A 16573-nucleotide genomic window follows, 5' to 3' on the forward strand; every position below is an offset into this window, starting at 1 on the left:
GGGCGTGGCTAAAATTATCTTTCCCGGTCAAAACAGCACTCAGTGGGTGGGGTGACAAAATCGTGAGCGTGGATGTTTCTCGCTAATCCTTGTTCAGTATGTGTTATGCGCTTGTCATGGGAGGTTTCGTCATTTGCTTTTAATTTATATGCTTATAAATTTATCAATTTATAAATTGATATGCTTACAGAAGTGATAAATCTACTGTTTCGCAGTGTAAAACAGACTTTTTCAAGTGTATTAACGGAAGAAAGTGACTTTACTGTGGACAAGTTCTCTCTAACCCGTACAAAAATATGGCTACGAATAACAAGGAATATGTGAAAAGATCAAAGAAGGTGATGACATTAGCGAATAAAATTGAGTTATTAGACAAAATTTCTAATGGTGAAAGTGTCTCCTCAGTGGCAAAACATTATAAAATCAATGAGTCAACGGTACGATCAATCAAAAAACCGGAAGAAAAAAATCTGCCGTAGTGTCCGTGAAAATGCGCTAATTGCTTCAAAAATTTGCTCTGTAACTTGTGATGTTAAATTAGAAAAAATGGAAAAGGCTATAAATCTGTGGATAGAAGACCGAACCAAAATAAAATTCCGTTAAGTTCACTCATCATTCATGAAAAGGTAAAACTCCTTTATCAACACTTTAGCGAAACTGGTGATAGCACTAGTGGGATAAGTTTTTTTTAGCTAGCAAAGGCACTGGTTTGAAATTTCTAATAAATATTACATTTAATATTAAATTGTTTCTTATTTTCATTTCGATGCCATATGCTTGCATTTCACTATGTACAGGAATCACTGTTGTTTACCACAGCAGCTTTATATAAGTGGGCTGGGGGTTAACACTTTTCTAGCCTGTGCTTATGATTGGTTAGTTCCCAGCCCTGCTTTACAAGTCAAATTGCAGTGTGACTAACATAATGGAAACTTTTCACACTTTATATAGCTGCAATGAAAATTATCAAAAAGCAGCTTACTTATCCTGAGTACATGAAATGACTTTAGAAAGAATAGTAACAGTTCCCCCCAGGCAGTGAAATAATTAAACTAATGTAAACATAAATCATTTTTACATAACAGGAGATAACATTGGTAATTTGCACTTTCATCAAGTATGCTTGATAGCACATTTCACCAAAAATATACTTTAAATATTTAAATGCACGTACAGTGTATGTCAAATTGTTAAAATAGTACATACAAGCTGAAAACATTTCATCCTTACTCACTTTACTTCATGATGCTTTATGAAGTCTGAGAAGTTTCTAAGATTGAGTTATGAGTTTGTAAACTTGCATGCTTTGAATGCAAGTAATCAGAAACTGATAAAAAGGGCAGTTCAGCTGAACTGCTATATTTTGGAAAACTTAATTGAAAATTAACATTAATTCTAAATCATGTTTATGTATGTATGACTCTATATACTTTTATCAGTAATTAACAAAAAAAAGATTATTTAATGATGAAGCTGTCTACATTGTGGCCACAATGTAGTTAGGATGTGATATGCTTTAGTATCCAACACAGAGTCCTAACTGTGCATGGAAAATTAAAAATGGTAGTATGCTGTGTCTGAAGACAAAGGATGTGGAAACCTGTCTCTCAATGAGAGCTTTTCGTGCTTTACATAGTTGCAATGCCTGTAGACATCCCAACAATTTCAGTAGGAAATGAACCAATGGCTACGAGTTTGTTGTCTGGCTATTAGGCAGGCCAATCAAGTCAAGATCCATCTTAGTATTAAGGATGATCAGAGATGTGATCATGTTCTTTGTACAGGACCATCACTGGGAGAAGAGCCTTCAGTAGCTTGTCAGCTGGTGGTCTAACTCTTCCTCATAGCACCCCACCATGTAGCAAGGAGTTGTTATTATTATTTGGTTTTTAGGAGCATTAGCAACTAAGGCCAATATGGCCTTATGGCAACTATAGCCAATATGGCCGCATTTCCCGGAGCATATTGCTCCGGGAAATGCGGTGGTCATTCCCTGACCTTTCCGCATCCTCTGTATTTGGTGGTGATGGGCTCGAACTCGCAAGGAGTTATCATGTCCATCCCACACTATTGGGCTCCTCTCTTGTTCTACTTTTTTTTTTTTTTTTTGCTAGTTGTTGGCACATTGGCTTCTGTGGCCATATTGCACCTCCCAAGTTTTTTGCATTTTCTACTGTGATCCAAGCCGAGGGCGGGATTCGAACCCGCGATCTTTGGGTTGCCAGGCAGGCACTTTACCCACCCGGCTCTTGTTCTATCAACAACCTCCTTCCCACTCACCAGCCCTCCCAGAACCAGATGTTGGTACCCCACTAACCAGGTTACCACAGTATCCTGCTACAACTATAGGACATCTCAACAAACTCTGCCAACTCAGCAGAGAGAGAACTTCCTGGCACAAACTTAACCCAGAGGCGAGGGTAGTGAATCCATGCATAACAAGTGTACGTGTCTAGCTTGGTGGGCTTGTCTCATCTGGTTCAACTTGCCTACAGCTCCCCACTAGATATTTTTCCATAAAAAAATTCTGCTATTTATTTTATTTTAAATAGAAACTGTTGTGATGAATTTACATAGGCCAGGGGAAGGTGGGGGAATTACATGGGGTTACATATTTTTACTTTGCAAATACACATATTTGAAAAAATTAGATGATTCACACAACAGTTGATATGCTAAGATATTTTGTAAATCTCTTTCAAAATTGCATAACGGTATACATGGCAGTGTGGTTCCAAAACTTTCCCTTTCCCCACAACTACAACAATGAGTTGTTGGTATAGTTTGCAATTCTGAATTTGATACCCTTTGCCTTATGGGATCATCTTTTTTGATACATTTTATAAAGAAATTGTATCAAAAAAGATTCATTTTATTTATAAAATGTAAGCTATAAACAGGCAGAATGAAGAAATACATACCGTCCAAGACAAATTTTACAAACTGTGTTCCTTCCAAAACAAGAACATGATGACTGATTGTATTCAACTCTATATGACCCTGAATGGCTTCCAACTGTACCTCTTCTGATATTTTGGCTGAATTCTTCTCTGCCTAAGAATTTTCTAACTGGAGTATTTGGAGGAGTGTAAAGGACATTAACTCTGGGAGATAAAGACTGTAGAGTCCCATTAATTTTGGAGGCAGAAAGTGCAGCACATGCCTTTTTAGATGTGGTTTCCTACATAAAAGTTGGACAAAAAATAATAAATCAAGTAAAATAATAATATACACCAGTGTTTTAAAACTGGTGTTCTGCAAAATTTTCCACAAAAAATTAGCACTAATCTACATTTTGATGCACTTTAGACAGCATGTATTAAATATAAAAAAAGAAAATATTTTCAACATAAAAATACTAATACTATAATATAATAAATTGTCATGATTGGCAGAACACCAAATCTATATAAACTTGTAGAACAGTTTTCCTAGTACAGATAACCCCCATATAACATGGTAGTTAGGTTCCCGTAAAATCCAGTAGTGCAAAACTGTATTATACAGGACTATAAACCAGTACAAAAAAAGGGGGGGGGGGGTTACATTCCAAAAGCTAACAAAAATACAATTTTATAACTATCAGAAACTTTATTTTTATTAAAAATAGTAATAACTGAACAAACGTCTTATAAACTGATACATATATCAGATAATGTACGTTCATTTAATTTTCTGCCTCTTCACTGCCACTAAGCACAATCAAATGAGAACAATTTCTCTGTTGCAGAATATCTTCACCTTCTGAACTTTCTTCTGCAGCATCTAGATTTCATGTATCTTCTGCTCTCTTAAAAAAAAAATCAGTAATCTGGGTTTGTTTGCATTTGCTTGATAGATCTTTGTAAATTGCATGGTATGGAGCTAAGCATTTTTGAAGCTCCCTTTTGAAATTTATGTTCCTTTCAGTCGAAGGATCTCCATTCAGAAAATAAGATTCTAATTGCTTAGCTAAGTTTATGCCTTCCTGTATGCTTTTTAGCGTAAAATTTGGAACTTCAGAATTTTAATCTGCACTATCATCCTCTGAATTCATTTAGTTTACCTCCGATACCATTTCCATCAAATCTGCTTTGCCAGCCTCTTTTCTACCAGTAATTCTTAAACTGCCTTCAGTAGTCATATCATCCAATCTTTCCCCTCCTACCAACTTAGCAATATCTACTATGTGCCGATTCCATTTTCTGCCAGCTTGATCATAATTTCTGAATGAACTGACTCTGGCCATACATTTTTCCAACACGGTTTTAATGTTGACAGTTTTATTTCTTTGAACGATAAAGTTATAATTCTGATACAGTCCACAATTCAGAAATGTTTCCATGCCTCCATCACTTCAATAGATTCAGAATCAATTTTTTTTCCAAAATCCATCGTAAATTTTCTGATGTGATGAGTTTTAACGGTAGATATAATGACTGAATTAAAGAAGTTGTATTAGGTATATACGGCTTAATTCTTTTGGATGGCCTGAAGCATTATCCAATAGTAATAAAAACTTTTACTAGAGTTTTCCACTTTAAATAGTTTTCCACAGCTGGCACAAAGCAATTTAGAAACCATTCTTTAATAAATCGGCAGTTACCCAAATTATGCTTCAGTTCCTTAGGAATAATTTAGGGCTGGAATTTAATTCACAACAAAGAAATTATTCCAATACGGTTCCTTAAGAACAAAGTTTAGCAATTCTTCAAAGTCACAATTTTTTTTTTTTTTTTTTTTTTTTTGTGGCCTCAAACAAGCACAAGTTCTATAGCACAGAACCTAACACAGGGATTTCCCAATAATTTTTTTTTGCATAAAGACTAGTGAGTCAACAGTGGGAATTCACAAAAAAAGGGAATGGAAAATGTTGAAAAATTGCATCCAACATAATTAATAGTAGGGTTTCTTCGCACAAATGCTCTAAAATACTGCGCTGTGTGAAGTTTGCTGAAATTCTCTAACCATGTTATAAGTACTGTGTTGTGTGAGGATTGCTTCAATTTATCAATCATGTTAGAGTGAAACCGTGTTGTAGAAGTACCATGTTATATGGGGGTTGCCTGTAAACACATTTAAGTCAACTGTCTATATGTTCAAGAATCAAAATTAGATATAAAAATATAAATGCAAAAATTAACTGATTTTATAAATAACAGTTCAAGGGGCTGAAATATGTCCATTTAGTTTAAACAGGTTTGAAGAATCTGTACAAGTTCAGAACATGTTGATATTAATTAATTCAAACAGCAGAATTTTGTAATTCTCATTTAAAATATTAATAATCTTTTAGTTTCATTGTGGTACACATTTGTGAATAACTAAATTTCTCATTCACTAAATTAACATGATTAATGCATTAATTTAGTCGATAAGAAAAATAACAATTATGATGTGGAGAAATTGAGTAAATTTCTCATATATGCTAATAAAGTTTGTTTCTAATATTATGAGTTATGCAGCTTGATGTACGTGAGCTGCACAGTAAACAACTGCTATGTTGTTTACATATGCACCTTTGGGAGAGAGAGTCATGTTTTGCAATGTTATTTGTGTTTAATACATGTAATCTGGGCAAAAAATGGCAACATTTCTCTCTTTTGCACTATTGCTTTTAGTAAACTTTGTAACTAAACATGATCTGTTTTTGCCATGCAAGCTGGTGACCAGCTTGATGTCACTTCAAAACAGCTGAGGGTGGTAGACACAGTTGTAAAAAATGTTATAATTGTGATATTTTACCTTGGTTGTGGAATTGAATCTAGTCTCCTCTCCCTTTTATTTGTACACAGAAACAATTTCCAAAAGAAGATTAATCACAGAAGCTTTGTGAAAGGAAGATATTACAAACAACCATTGCATAACTTAAATGACTAGACAAATCAGAAGGGATGGGCAAATGAAGTATTTATTCATTGTTTTGGCTAATGCTGTATAAGCTTGCTTCCTTGCAACATTTTGCCAACGCGCGTACAAAAAAGGAAAGAAAAAAAAAAAAAAAACCCTTTCTTTTAGTAACCAGTAACTGATAACACAATACAAATGTATCAGAGTTATGGAAAGACAGTCAAGCCCTCAGATCAGATCAATCCTTCCCAGCCATAATTTACCTCTAATGGAAATAGCTCATTAACTGACATATTCTCTTCCTATATGTATGTTTTGCGATGTAAAATTTAATTTTTATGTAGCACTGTGTACCTTCAATAGCCAAATAGCATTCTGGCAGCACAGAAAGCACTAAATAACTAGAACTTCATATTACATTGACTTACTATACTGAAGTCATATTGTGTTTGTTTGTTATTTGGTTTTTAGGAGCAATAGCAACTAAGGCCATATTGCTCTGGAATATGCGGTGGTCATTCCCTGACCTTTCCGCATCCTCCGTATTTGGTGGAGACGGGCTTGAACCCCGGTCTAATCAAGAAGCGTGTGCTACACACTGCTGCTCCTTCCCACCTGGCTACGGAGGCACCTTCATATTGTGTATTGATTCCAATAAATACTTAATTTGATAATTGCAATAAATATCTTTAAAACTCTGATTTCTACTGCACACAACCACCTTATTAGCATCTCATGATCATACATTCTACTTTTCAAATAGCTATTACATTTGAATGGATCTCTCTCTCAAACTATGGTGATGATAATCTCTAGCAACCTCATCATATTCTCTAGCAAACCCCATTTTAGTAGAGAGATAAGGTAAGCAATTTGTTTAATTTTACCAATTTATACAGGCAATAGAAAGAATAGCATGAACATTAGGCTTAATACATATATCACTTCACAAATTCACAATACTGCTAAGTATAATTTAACACTGCTTTATACAACTGAATTATGGGAAAGCTAAACACAGCTTTAGCAACAGAGAACTTTGTACTCCTGCATTAGCAACTTAGGCCACATTGCACCATATATAACATGGCTGTAAATTGCATTGTTCTGCGGTTGATTTGCTATTTTGCTGGATGAAAAACCAGAGTTTCAGAGAAGAAAACCATACAACTCTCTCCTGAAACCAACTAACTCAGCCACAATGTGAAAAAGCCGACAAAAATTCATCACGTCATTCAGGGGATTAACACAATTGATGAGATTCGAATTCAGGTCTTTTCCACCCAGTGTGGGAAGGACTGTGATTATACCAACTGTGCTACCCACAAGGGAAAATGTTATGTGACAACTGGTATGAATGGCAGAGCTGCTCAATTCCATTTGCCATTCATCCCAAACTTTTTCAATGGAGGCCATTGTTCACATTTGGATGAAACTTCAATTTTTTAGTGTTTATTGACAGTAGACAGTTTACTAACTGATCATAAAACTAATTAAAGTTCAAAATACACAGGAATCAACAATGGGATTCCCAGAAATTTGCGTACATTACTGTTATTTATTCATTTTATTTCAAGGCCAATTCTTTTTCTTTAAAATAAAATTATCAGCACAACAACAAACTGAAGAAATTAAGTTTTATATCATGCAAAACTCTAATCCCATTAATTAATAGGATTCCGATGGATGCAAAATTAAAATAAATTGCAAAATGCATATTTCATGTAAAAATAAAAACAATGATTTTTACATATTTGTTTCAAATTAACATCAGCCAAATAAATTTTGCCTCTTATTAATATAACCCCAGGGACTCACATCTGGTGAGTATGGGCTTGGCACACTCAGGGTCCTGAGCTGGATATCATCATCATTCTCTTTCTTGGTGACTCCTTTCTACTTCTGAATCTTGCACTCTCTCTCACTTACTCAGGGTAACTCGGAAATTTTTTTTGGCTGGTGCAGCATAAGCCTCAGGCTTCCTTGCACCATATGGCTAATAATAATAATAAAGGCAGCATGCAGCTTATCTTTCTGTGTAGCTAGTTTTCACAGGCCATACTGCTCGTATATTATTAAATCCTAAACTTTCACCAATAAACATTATCAACTAAATAAAAGAGGCCCATATAAGTTTTATTTATAAAATGGTTTGCCAGTGGAACTGTCAAACTATTATGAAAAAGTCTGGATTTGAATGCTAATGACAACTGAAGGAATTCCTTAAAAGGCCTTCTTACTCAGTGCTGTATTTGGTTTCAGGCAGAGGTATAAGTCCTCCCCCCCCCCTCCACAAGATATTCTATATCTCTCATTCCACACAACACTAGTTTTTGAAAATGTGCTTCTACAGACATACTACACACTGACCCCCACTGTAACTCATATTATTTTGTTTGGTTGTGAAGAAATAAATTATTTATTGATATAGCTAAACAAATTGGTAGTGGATAACAAGAAAGCATTTCAAGTTAACTTATAAAGTGGAGCAGGTTAGCAAAACAGGCAGCATTACAGCTAATTTTGTAAGCTAAAATGTCCTTTATTCTTTTGATATAAAAGGTTTCATTAAAATCATAAGATTTTGAACTTACTTTATTTTCATCATTTTCACTCCTTATCCGTTTACTTTTATTTTTTTTTTCTGAACACAATATGCTAGATTCAGATTTCTTTTCTTGTAATGAACTTGTGATAGCATCACGTGATATGTTAAATGTGTTTTTCTCTTGAAGAGGAACTCTCCCTGTGGATACTAAATTTTCATTATTCTTCTTTTCTAGTTCATTTACCCACTGGGCAAGACCAAAATCTACTAAAGCAAACCTAAAAATATTAAACATAATTAGTAAAGTACATAGAAATAAAGACAAGCAGTATAACATGTTCCAACCATACACACTACATGATCAAAATTATTTGGACACATGCACATAGTTGCAAAAAGGAGTTTTAAATAATAAACTTAATACACAGTAGGGCAATCAGTTGCATGACAGCCTCAACTGTTCTGGGCATACTTTCTACCAACTTCTAAAAGGTACCTCAATTTCTCCTGCAAAACAGCAGCCATGGCCAGTTTGGAAGGCCATTTCAGCTAAAGCTAGTGGGATGAATTAAAACATTGAATTATGCCCTACATACCAAGACACTGGTTTAATTCTTCTTCCAGTTTGTTTGATATATATCAAAAGAATTAAAGAACATAAATATGACACAGCCCATGGCCAAATAACAAAATCAGATCCAGCTTTCCATGCCTGGTGTGAGGATCACCGATGGAATTCCAAGAACACAATATTAACCAAAAACAAAGGCATGCAGATAGATAATAACCACTTATATATGTATTTTCAAAATCAGCATATCAGAGTAGATAAAAAAACAAAAATAAGAACCATAATAAGTATATCTTGAAAAAAGAACCTCCATCCTCCCCCTTTCTAACATAAACTTGAACTCACCCACACAATTAAGACACTCACAAAGGTTAGCTGCCAAACATATCTAATCCTACAACATCCAAATGCCTATTCTCATTCTAATAATAAAAATGAGTGTTACCTCTCAATATCCAAATAGGAGATCTTTTTTCAATTTCCAGGATAAAATCAGATAAATTAAAATTACATTAAATTAACACCGAATTTAAATAAATAAATAACTAACCTAAAATACCTCAATATGCTCATACTTCCCGTACATCCAAGCACCAGAACACGCCAACATCAACCAGCCCCAGACATCAGATAACCCATGCACTAAAGAAGACTGAGCAACATTTCTGTCAAAAATAAACCTTATTTTAAAATGTGTAATCTTTTATTATTAAAACCCAAATCTCCTTTGACAGACTCATTTTGATAAGAACTTTTTTTCCTTGAAATGACTCAAGGAGTCAACTCCAGATGTTTGGCAGATTCCTTTTGGAATGCCATGTGCATTTTTAAATGAAAAATTGTTATGATATCCATAATGGTTTTTCAAAATTTCATACTGGAAAATAACATCTGTAAAGTGGCTTTTGTACCAGATAAACTTAAGCATAACAAATAAACCTTACATTTTTATAGACTAAGGATAAAAATAATCATTTCTGATAAATTTATTCTTTACTTTTAAAAAATTAACTCTATAATGATTAAAGTTGCAATTACATGTTTTAACAAGAAATTAAAAGAAAAACATGGAACATAAATACAAGACTGACTCCAATTCACATTACATATAGTTTTTGCCACTACGATTAAAGTTGTGATTAGATGTTTTAATTTATACTAGATTATACCTATCTCAGACAATTAACATTGCTGCATGCAATTTGCACAATGATAATAAACACTTCCTAGTTCATTTCACAAATATACGCGGTCTTAATTCTAATCTCAACGACGTCCATTTCCACTTGCAGTCTGCCAAACCCCATGTACTTTTTTCTGACAGAATCTCAGTTATTGGTTAATTCAACTGCTCATCTCAGTTGCCCAAACTATTCGCTGTATGATTCCTTTCGCCTCAAAGATGGTACTTGTGCATATGTCCGTTCTGATATTCCTTGTCTGAGACTTGGTAATTCGGAATCTCTTTTCTTTCTTTCTTTTTTTTTTTTTTTTTTTTTTTTATGTAAACCCCAAACACGAGGGGTATTAGAACCTATAGTACTTAGTACCATGCTTGGGTTGGAGGTTGAAAAGATGAAAGAAGATATTTGTTGATATTGGACTTGAACTTCTGCAGACTGTAATTTTCAGGAAATACGTATGGAGGAAGGTTGGTCCAGAAAACGGCAGTTGAATGAATAAACAAGGAAGATGAAAAGTTGGTTCTGTGAGTTCGAAGTTGGACAGTAAATGGATGTTGGCTGGTGGCTGCACGTGTTTGGATTGTTTTGAAGGAGAGAGCGGGGAATTATAGAAGTCAATTCAGAAGAACAGTGCCCATTGAAATATCTGTAGAAGAGGCATGCAGCAGAAACAGTACATCTATGAGACAGCAAGTGGAGAGACTCTGTTAGAGATGAATCATTAATTAACCTAACTGCCCTCTGCTGAATGGAATCAAGAAGCCTGAGAGAGGTTTTGGGGGCACCACCCCAAATGTGGGAACAATATTCCATGGTAGGGCGGATTTGTGATTTATTGGTTGGTTTGGTTGGTTTTTTTTAGGAGCATTAGCAACTAAGGCCATATTGCTCCGGGATATGCGGTGGTCATTCCTTAACCTTTCCGCATCCTCCGTATTTGGTGGTGACGGACTCGAACCGCGGTCTAATCAAGAAGCGTGTGCTGCGCACTGCTGCTCCTTCCCACCTGGCTACGGAGGCGCCACTGTGATTTATACAGAGTGAGCAGCAGTTTGAAAGAAAAGTAACGCCAAGAGCAAAAGAGAAAACCAAGTTTTTTAGATGCAGAGGAAGCAATATTTCTTTTGTGCTTACGCCAAGAGAGATTAGAAGTCAGGGTAATCCCCAAAAGAGATATCATTTTGCCATTAAATCGGAGTGTCACCAAAGATAAGCATAGGAGCAGAAGAATCCTTTTTGCGAGATATAAGACAGGACTGAGTTTTAGGATTGAAATCAACTAAATTGTCTTTGCCCCACTGGAGAATTACCTGAAGATCAGCATTTAAGGAATTGTTAGCAGATTTTCGAGAAGTTGAAGCTGATTGAGCAGGGCATGGTTTCTAAAATGGAAAGTGGAATGCAATGTGCTATCATCGGCAAAACTATGGATAGGATTTCCAGTCAATGGAAGAAGGTCATTAATATACAATTAATATCTTTTCGATCTTCTCTGGCTTAAGATCTCTCTACCTCATTGTGTCAAAAAATTCATTTGTTGTCTCTACCGTTCTCCCAACTCCACTAATCACTTGGAGCTCTTTGACTTCCTCTTTTTGCAACTTGACTTTCTCCAGTCCAACTTTCCTAACAGTGAGGTAATTTTCTTGGTGATTTTAATGTTCACAACTCCGGCTGGCTTCCATTTTCTAGTCACACCGACCCAGCTGGTCGAGATGCTGAGGTTTTTGCAATTACTAATGACCTTGCACAGATTGTTCATTTACCTACAAGAATACCGGACAATCTTAACCATACGGCCAACACACTTGATCTTTTTTTTCTCACAAAAAAAACTCTTCTAAGTACATGGTCGAAGTGAGTGGTCCTTCAAGCACCTCACATCACAACTTGGTGATTGCCTCTTCTCCAATGGAGCCTTTATAACATGGCTATTCCCAACTACGCATTGTTTGGCATTACAAGAATGTAAAATGGGATGACCTGCGACATTTCTTTTCCTTGGTCGGACTACTGTTTCAAAACTTCTGATGTTGACGTTTGCTCAGATCGTGTCAGTGAAATTATTCTTGTATGAATGGAATCCTTTATTCCACACTCCACTTTAAAATCTCGTCCTTTATTTAAACCTTGGTTTCCAATAAATGCTAAGGCTGTTCAAGAGAAGAATGTTGCATATCGCAATTGGTTTGTTTCCAATTCTTCAGTTTCTGCCTACACCAAAGCTCGCAACAATTGTAAAGCAGTTAGTAATCAGTCCAAACTAGAGTTTGAACAGGCTAAGAGTAGAAAACTTGCTTCTTGCCCTAATGGTAGCCGAGCATTCTGGTCTCTTGCCAAAACTATTGGTCGCAACTTTGGCCCATCTCTGTTGAAACCAGATGGTTCTGTTGTCACTTCAGCCAAGGATAAAACTGACCTGCTGGCATCCCATTTTTCTTCCAACACATGTATTAATGATCTTGGTAAAACACCTCCCACAATTCCCAACATGCTCCATTCAATTCCTCCTGTGGTCTTCGTCAAAAGGATGTCAGAAGAATTTTGATGAATCTTGATGCTAAGAAAGCTCCAGGTCCTGATGGTATTTCTCCACTTGTTCTCAAAACCAGTGCTCCTGAACTTACTCCTGTTCTTTGCCGCCTTTTTTCACTTCCTTATTCCAAAGGCGATTTTCCTTCTGCTTGGAAATCTGTTCATATCCAACCAGTTCCTAAAAACATGTGACAAATCCCTCCAATCCAATTATCATCCCATTGCAATTACTTCTACTCTTTCTAAAGTAATGGAGAAATCAATTAACTGCCAACTCTTAAACTACCTAGAAACGTTCTGTCTGATGAACGATCGCCAGTGTCGATCCACTGGTGATATTCTGGCTTATGTTACCCATTTATGGACAAATTCAATGGAAAAGTTCGATGAGACACAAGCAGTTGCTTTTTACATCTCAAAGTCTTTCGATCGAGTTTGGCATATAGGTCTAAACTTCCATCTTTTGGTTTGCCAACTGTTTTTAGTAATTGGTTATCCAGTTTTCTCTCTGATCGCTCACTGAGGGTGATGGTAGATGGCTCTCTGTCTTCTAACTTTTCCACTAATGCTGGTGTCCCCCAAGGTTCAGTTCTTTCCCCCACTCTTTTCCTCTTGTATATTAATGATCTTCTTCCATTGACTGGAAATCCTATCCATAGTTTTGCCGATGATAGCACATTGCATTCCACTTTCCATTTTGAGAAACCTTGCCCTGCTCAATCAGCTTCAACTTCTCGAATATCCGCTACCAATTCCTTAAATGCCGATCTCCAGGTAATTCTCCAGTGGAGCAAAGACAACTTAGTTGATTTCAATCCTTCTAAAACTCAGCCTTGTCTTATATCTCGCAAAAAGGATTCTTCCGCTCCTATGCTTATCTTTGGTGATACTCCAATTTCTAGGCAAGTTGATATATCTCTTTAGGGGATTACCCTGACTTCTAACCTCTCTTGGCACAAGCATATTACAAATATTGCTTCCTCTGCATCTAAAAAACTTGGTTTTCTCTTTCGCTCTCAGCATTAGTTTTCTTCCAAACAGCTGTTCACTCTGTACAAATCACAAATCCACCCTACCATGGAATATTGTTCCCACATCTGAGATGGTGCCCCCAAAACCTCTCTCAGGCTTCTAGATTCATTCAGAAGAGGACAGTTAGGTTAATTAATAATTCCTCTCTAACAGAGTCTCTCCACTTGCTGTCTCATAGACGTACTGTTTCTGCTGCATGCCTCTTCTACAGATATTTCCATGGGCACTGTTCTTCTGAACTGGCTTCTATAATTCCCCCTCCCCTCATTCAAAACAGTCCGAACACGTGCCGCCACCAGCCAACATCCATTTACTGTCCAACTTTTCATCTTCCTCATTTATTCATTCGACTGCCGTTTTCTGGAACAACCTTCCTTCATATGTCTTTCCTGAAAATTAGTCTACAGAAGTTCAAGTCTGATGTCAACAAATATCTTCTTTCGTCTTCTCAACCTCAAACCCAAGCACGGTACTAAGTCCTATAGGTTCTAATACCTCTCGTGTTTGGGGTTTTCATAAAAAAAAAAAAAAAAAAAAAAATGTACATACATCATTAATGTAAACTATTTCATTTATTCTCAGTAGGGGAGAAAAAAAAAAAAAAAAAAAAAGTATCACAAGAATTTGTTTTTAGTACAGATACAGAGTATACTTTATTTTAAAGCACATGAAAATATCAAAACTGATGAGTGTCGATTTTTGGCAGAACACTTTAAAAAACAAATTCTATGTGCATTTTTAAAGCCTATAGAACTCAGTGTTTTACGGAACACCAGTTGAAAAACTCTTGTTTAATATTAAATGAAAGATCCCCACTCAAATCTAGCAGCAACACTAAATAGCTATATAAATTGCCATTAGTATGCTTACCTCTTGTTTTTTCTATCATAAAGAAAATTATTTGGCTTTACATCGCGATGGATAATGCCATGTTCATGAACTTTTTTCAATGCTAAAAGTAAATTTTTCATATAATCTTTAATTTCTTCTACATCCATGTTCTTTGAATATTCCTAAAAAAGCAAAGGGAAAGAAAAACCTATATGAAAGTTTAAAAACAATTTTTTTTTTATACAGCACTTATAGCCATTACAAATAAAACTAAATGAATTATTCATACTTCGGCAAGATTGTACATGCAACTAATTGGTCAGCATATTACTTGATATTCTGAATATGATATAATGTTCTTCATATTTTTAATACCATTATTGCTATTTCTTATTTAAGCTATTGACACAATTTAACAAAAAATATCCTTTCTGTATTTGATTCCCAACTCCCTTAACTTCGATGAGCATATATTGCCTTAATTCTAATACAGTGAAACCTCTCTAAAGCAGACATCACAGGATCAGAAGAGTGTCCACTATAGGGAGGTGTCCACTTTGTAGAGGTAAGCAATAAAGTTTTAATTCATTTCTTAAAAAATTAAGAAATGAAATTTCTTAATTTTCTAAGAAATACAAAATTCCATCATTTTGGTCTAAGAAATACAAAATTCCATCATTTTGGTTTTGGTCCAAGTTTTTTTGTAGTGGGAAACTGGGACCAGAAAATATATGCTTCCAGTTTCCCAGTACAAATAAAAGTGAGTAATGATTCCGGCTCCTCAAAAAAAGAGAGAAAGTCAATGAACAGCTTCAGTATGAGCTGTAACTTCTACAGTTTCATCCTCAGATGGCAACATAATATATAACACACTGTTGAGTGTGACATGTCAAACTGACGACTGGCATGTTGTCTAGATTTCCCTGAGCTATGTGTAAAACTTGGTTGAGCAAACTACACCATACCCTCATTGACTTTTGTTTAGCCATCACCTCTGCAGGAAGATTACACAAACAGGTGTCCTTTATGAATTTTCCACACTATTGCAGAACTGTGAGTCTACTCAGTAGCTTCTTTTTAAAAACTTTGTTAGAAAATGATGCATAAAGAAGGATTCAACAAGCTGCAGTCTACAGCTTGTTGAAGCAAAGTATGCACTGTCTTCTTGGGTTTGGTAAATTCCACCAGATTACAGTTTTGTGATTATGTTGCTATATACTGCAGAGCACACTTTTTCTGGCTTGTAGCATGTACTCTATTTATGCAATAATGTTTTTAGTTTAGTAAAGGAGGTTTGCAGATGTTCTGTATTTGTAGATGTGGAAAATTCTCATGGGCTACCCATCAAAACTATCTATGCAGTCCATTAGTAGTCCCCTCCCCCTATATTCCTACACTTTTTTTTATGTATGTATCAAAAACTGAATCCTACATATAGACTCACTACAATACTCTTTTTTTTTTTGTTTGTATTTTTTTTAAATTCTGGAAACAGCATTTCTCAGTTTGGCAATTTTTAATGCCTTGATTAAGTGATGAGAAACAGCAGAATTACATCGGACAGCCCAAATAAGTTTGTAAACATTCCTTACCAGCAGTGGTGGGCATATTAACATATTGTGCCATCTGTTGCATGGCAATCACAAGTCTAATCAGTATCACTGTAAAGACCTTGGCATTCACTGCAAATGCTCACTGGCCAATGAAAATTGAGCATATGTGTCAATTATCTTTGAAAACATCCTGTCTAGGGATGTTGAAAATACCAAACAGACACCTATTAAATGTCTGTTTGGTATTTTCATATTCATCTATGACTGTATCTCTATTAGGGTGTGTTCATTTTAGTGAGGTTGTCTAGCGTGTAATTTCTAATACTTTTGGCGAGGACCAAAGTGTGTTTGTCCTTCAACAAGAAGTATCCTCTTTTAGAAAGGCGCCTATTAATGAAGGTTTCATTGTATATAAATATAAATTCCACCTTACTGACAGTAAGAAAAACTGACAGATCCATAAAACAACCAGGCTGCTTATATTCTCTGA

At 35.5% G+C, this 16573-nt stretch overlaps 1 protein-coding gene across 1 annotated transcript in view; it reads right to left on the reverse strand.

Annotated features, from left to right (window-relative positions):
- The window catches only part of Cdc7 (Cdc7 kinase), a 66085-nt gene that overhangs the window by 14183 nt on the left and 35329 nt on the right, over nt 1-16573 (reverse strand). The window contains exons 6-8 of the mRNA XM_090369872.1: nt 14570-14712; nt 8519-8655; nt 2922-3000 (exon numbers count right to left, since the gene is read on the reverse strand). Coding sequence (XP_090225998.1) covers nt 2922-3000; nt 8519-8655; nt 14570-14712 — 359 coding nt within the window. The remainder of the gene's footprint in view (nt 1-2921; nt 3001-8518; nt 8656-14569; nt 14713-16573) is intronic.

This window comes from Mastigoproctus giganteus, chromosome 3 (genome assembly GCF_048544385.1).
Source record: "Mastigoproctus giganteus isolate SK-2022 chromosome 3, ASM4854438v1, whole genome shotgun sequence".
Lineage (NCBI taxonomy): Eukaryota > Metazoa > Arthropoda > Arachnida > Uropygi > Thelyphonidae > Mastigoproctus > Mastigoproctus giganteus.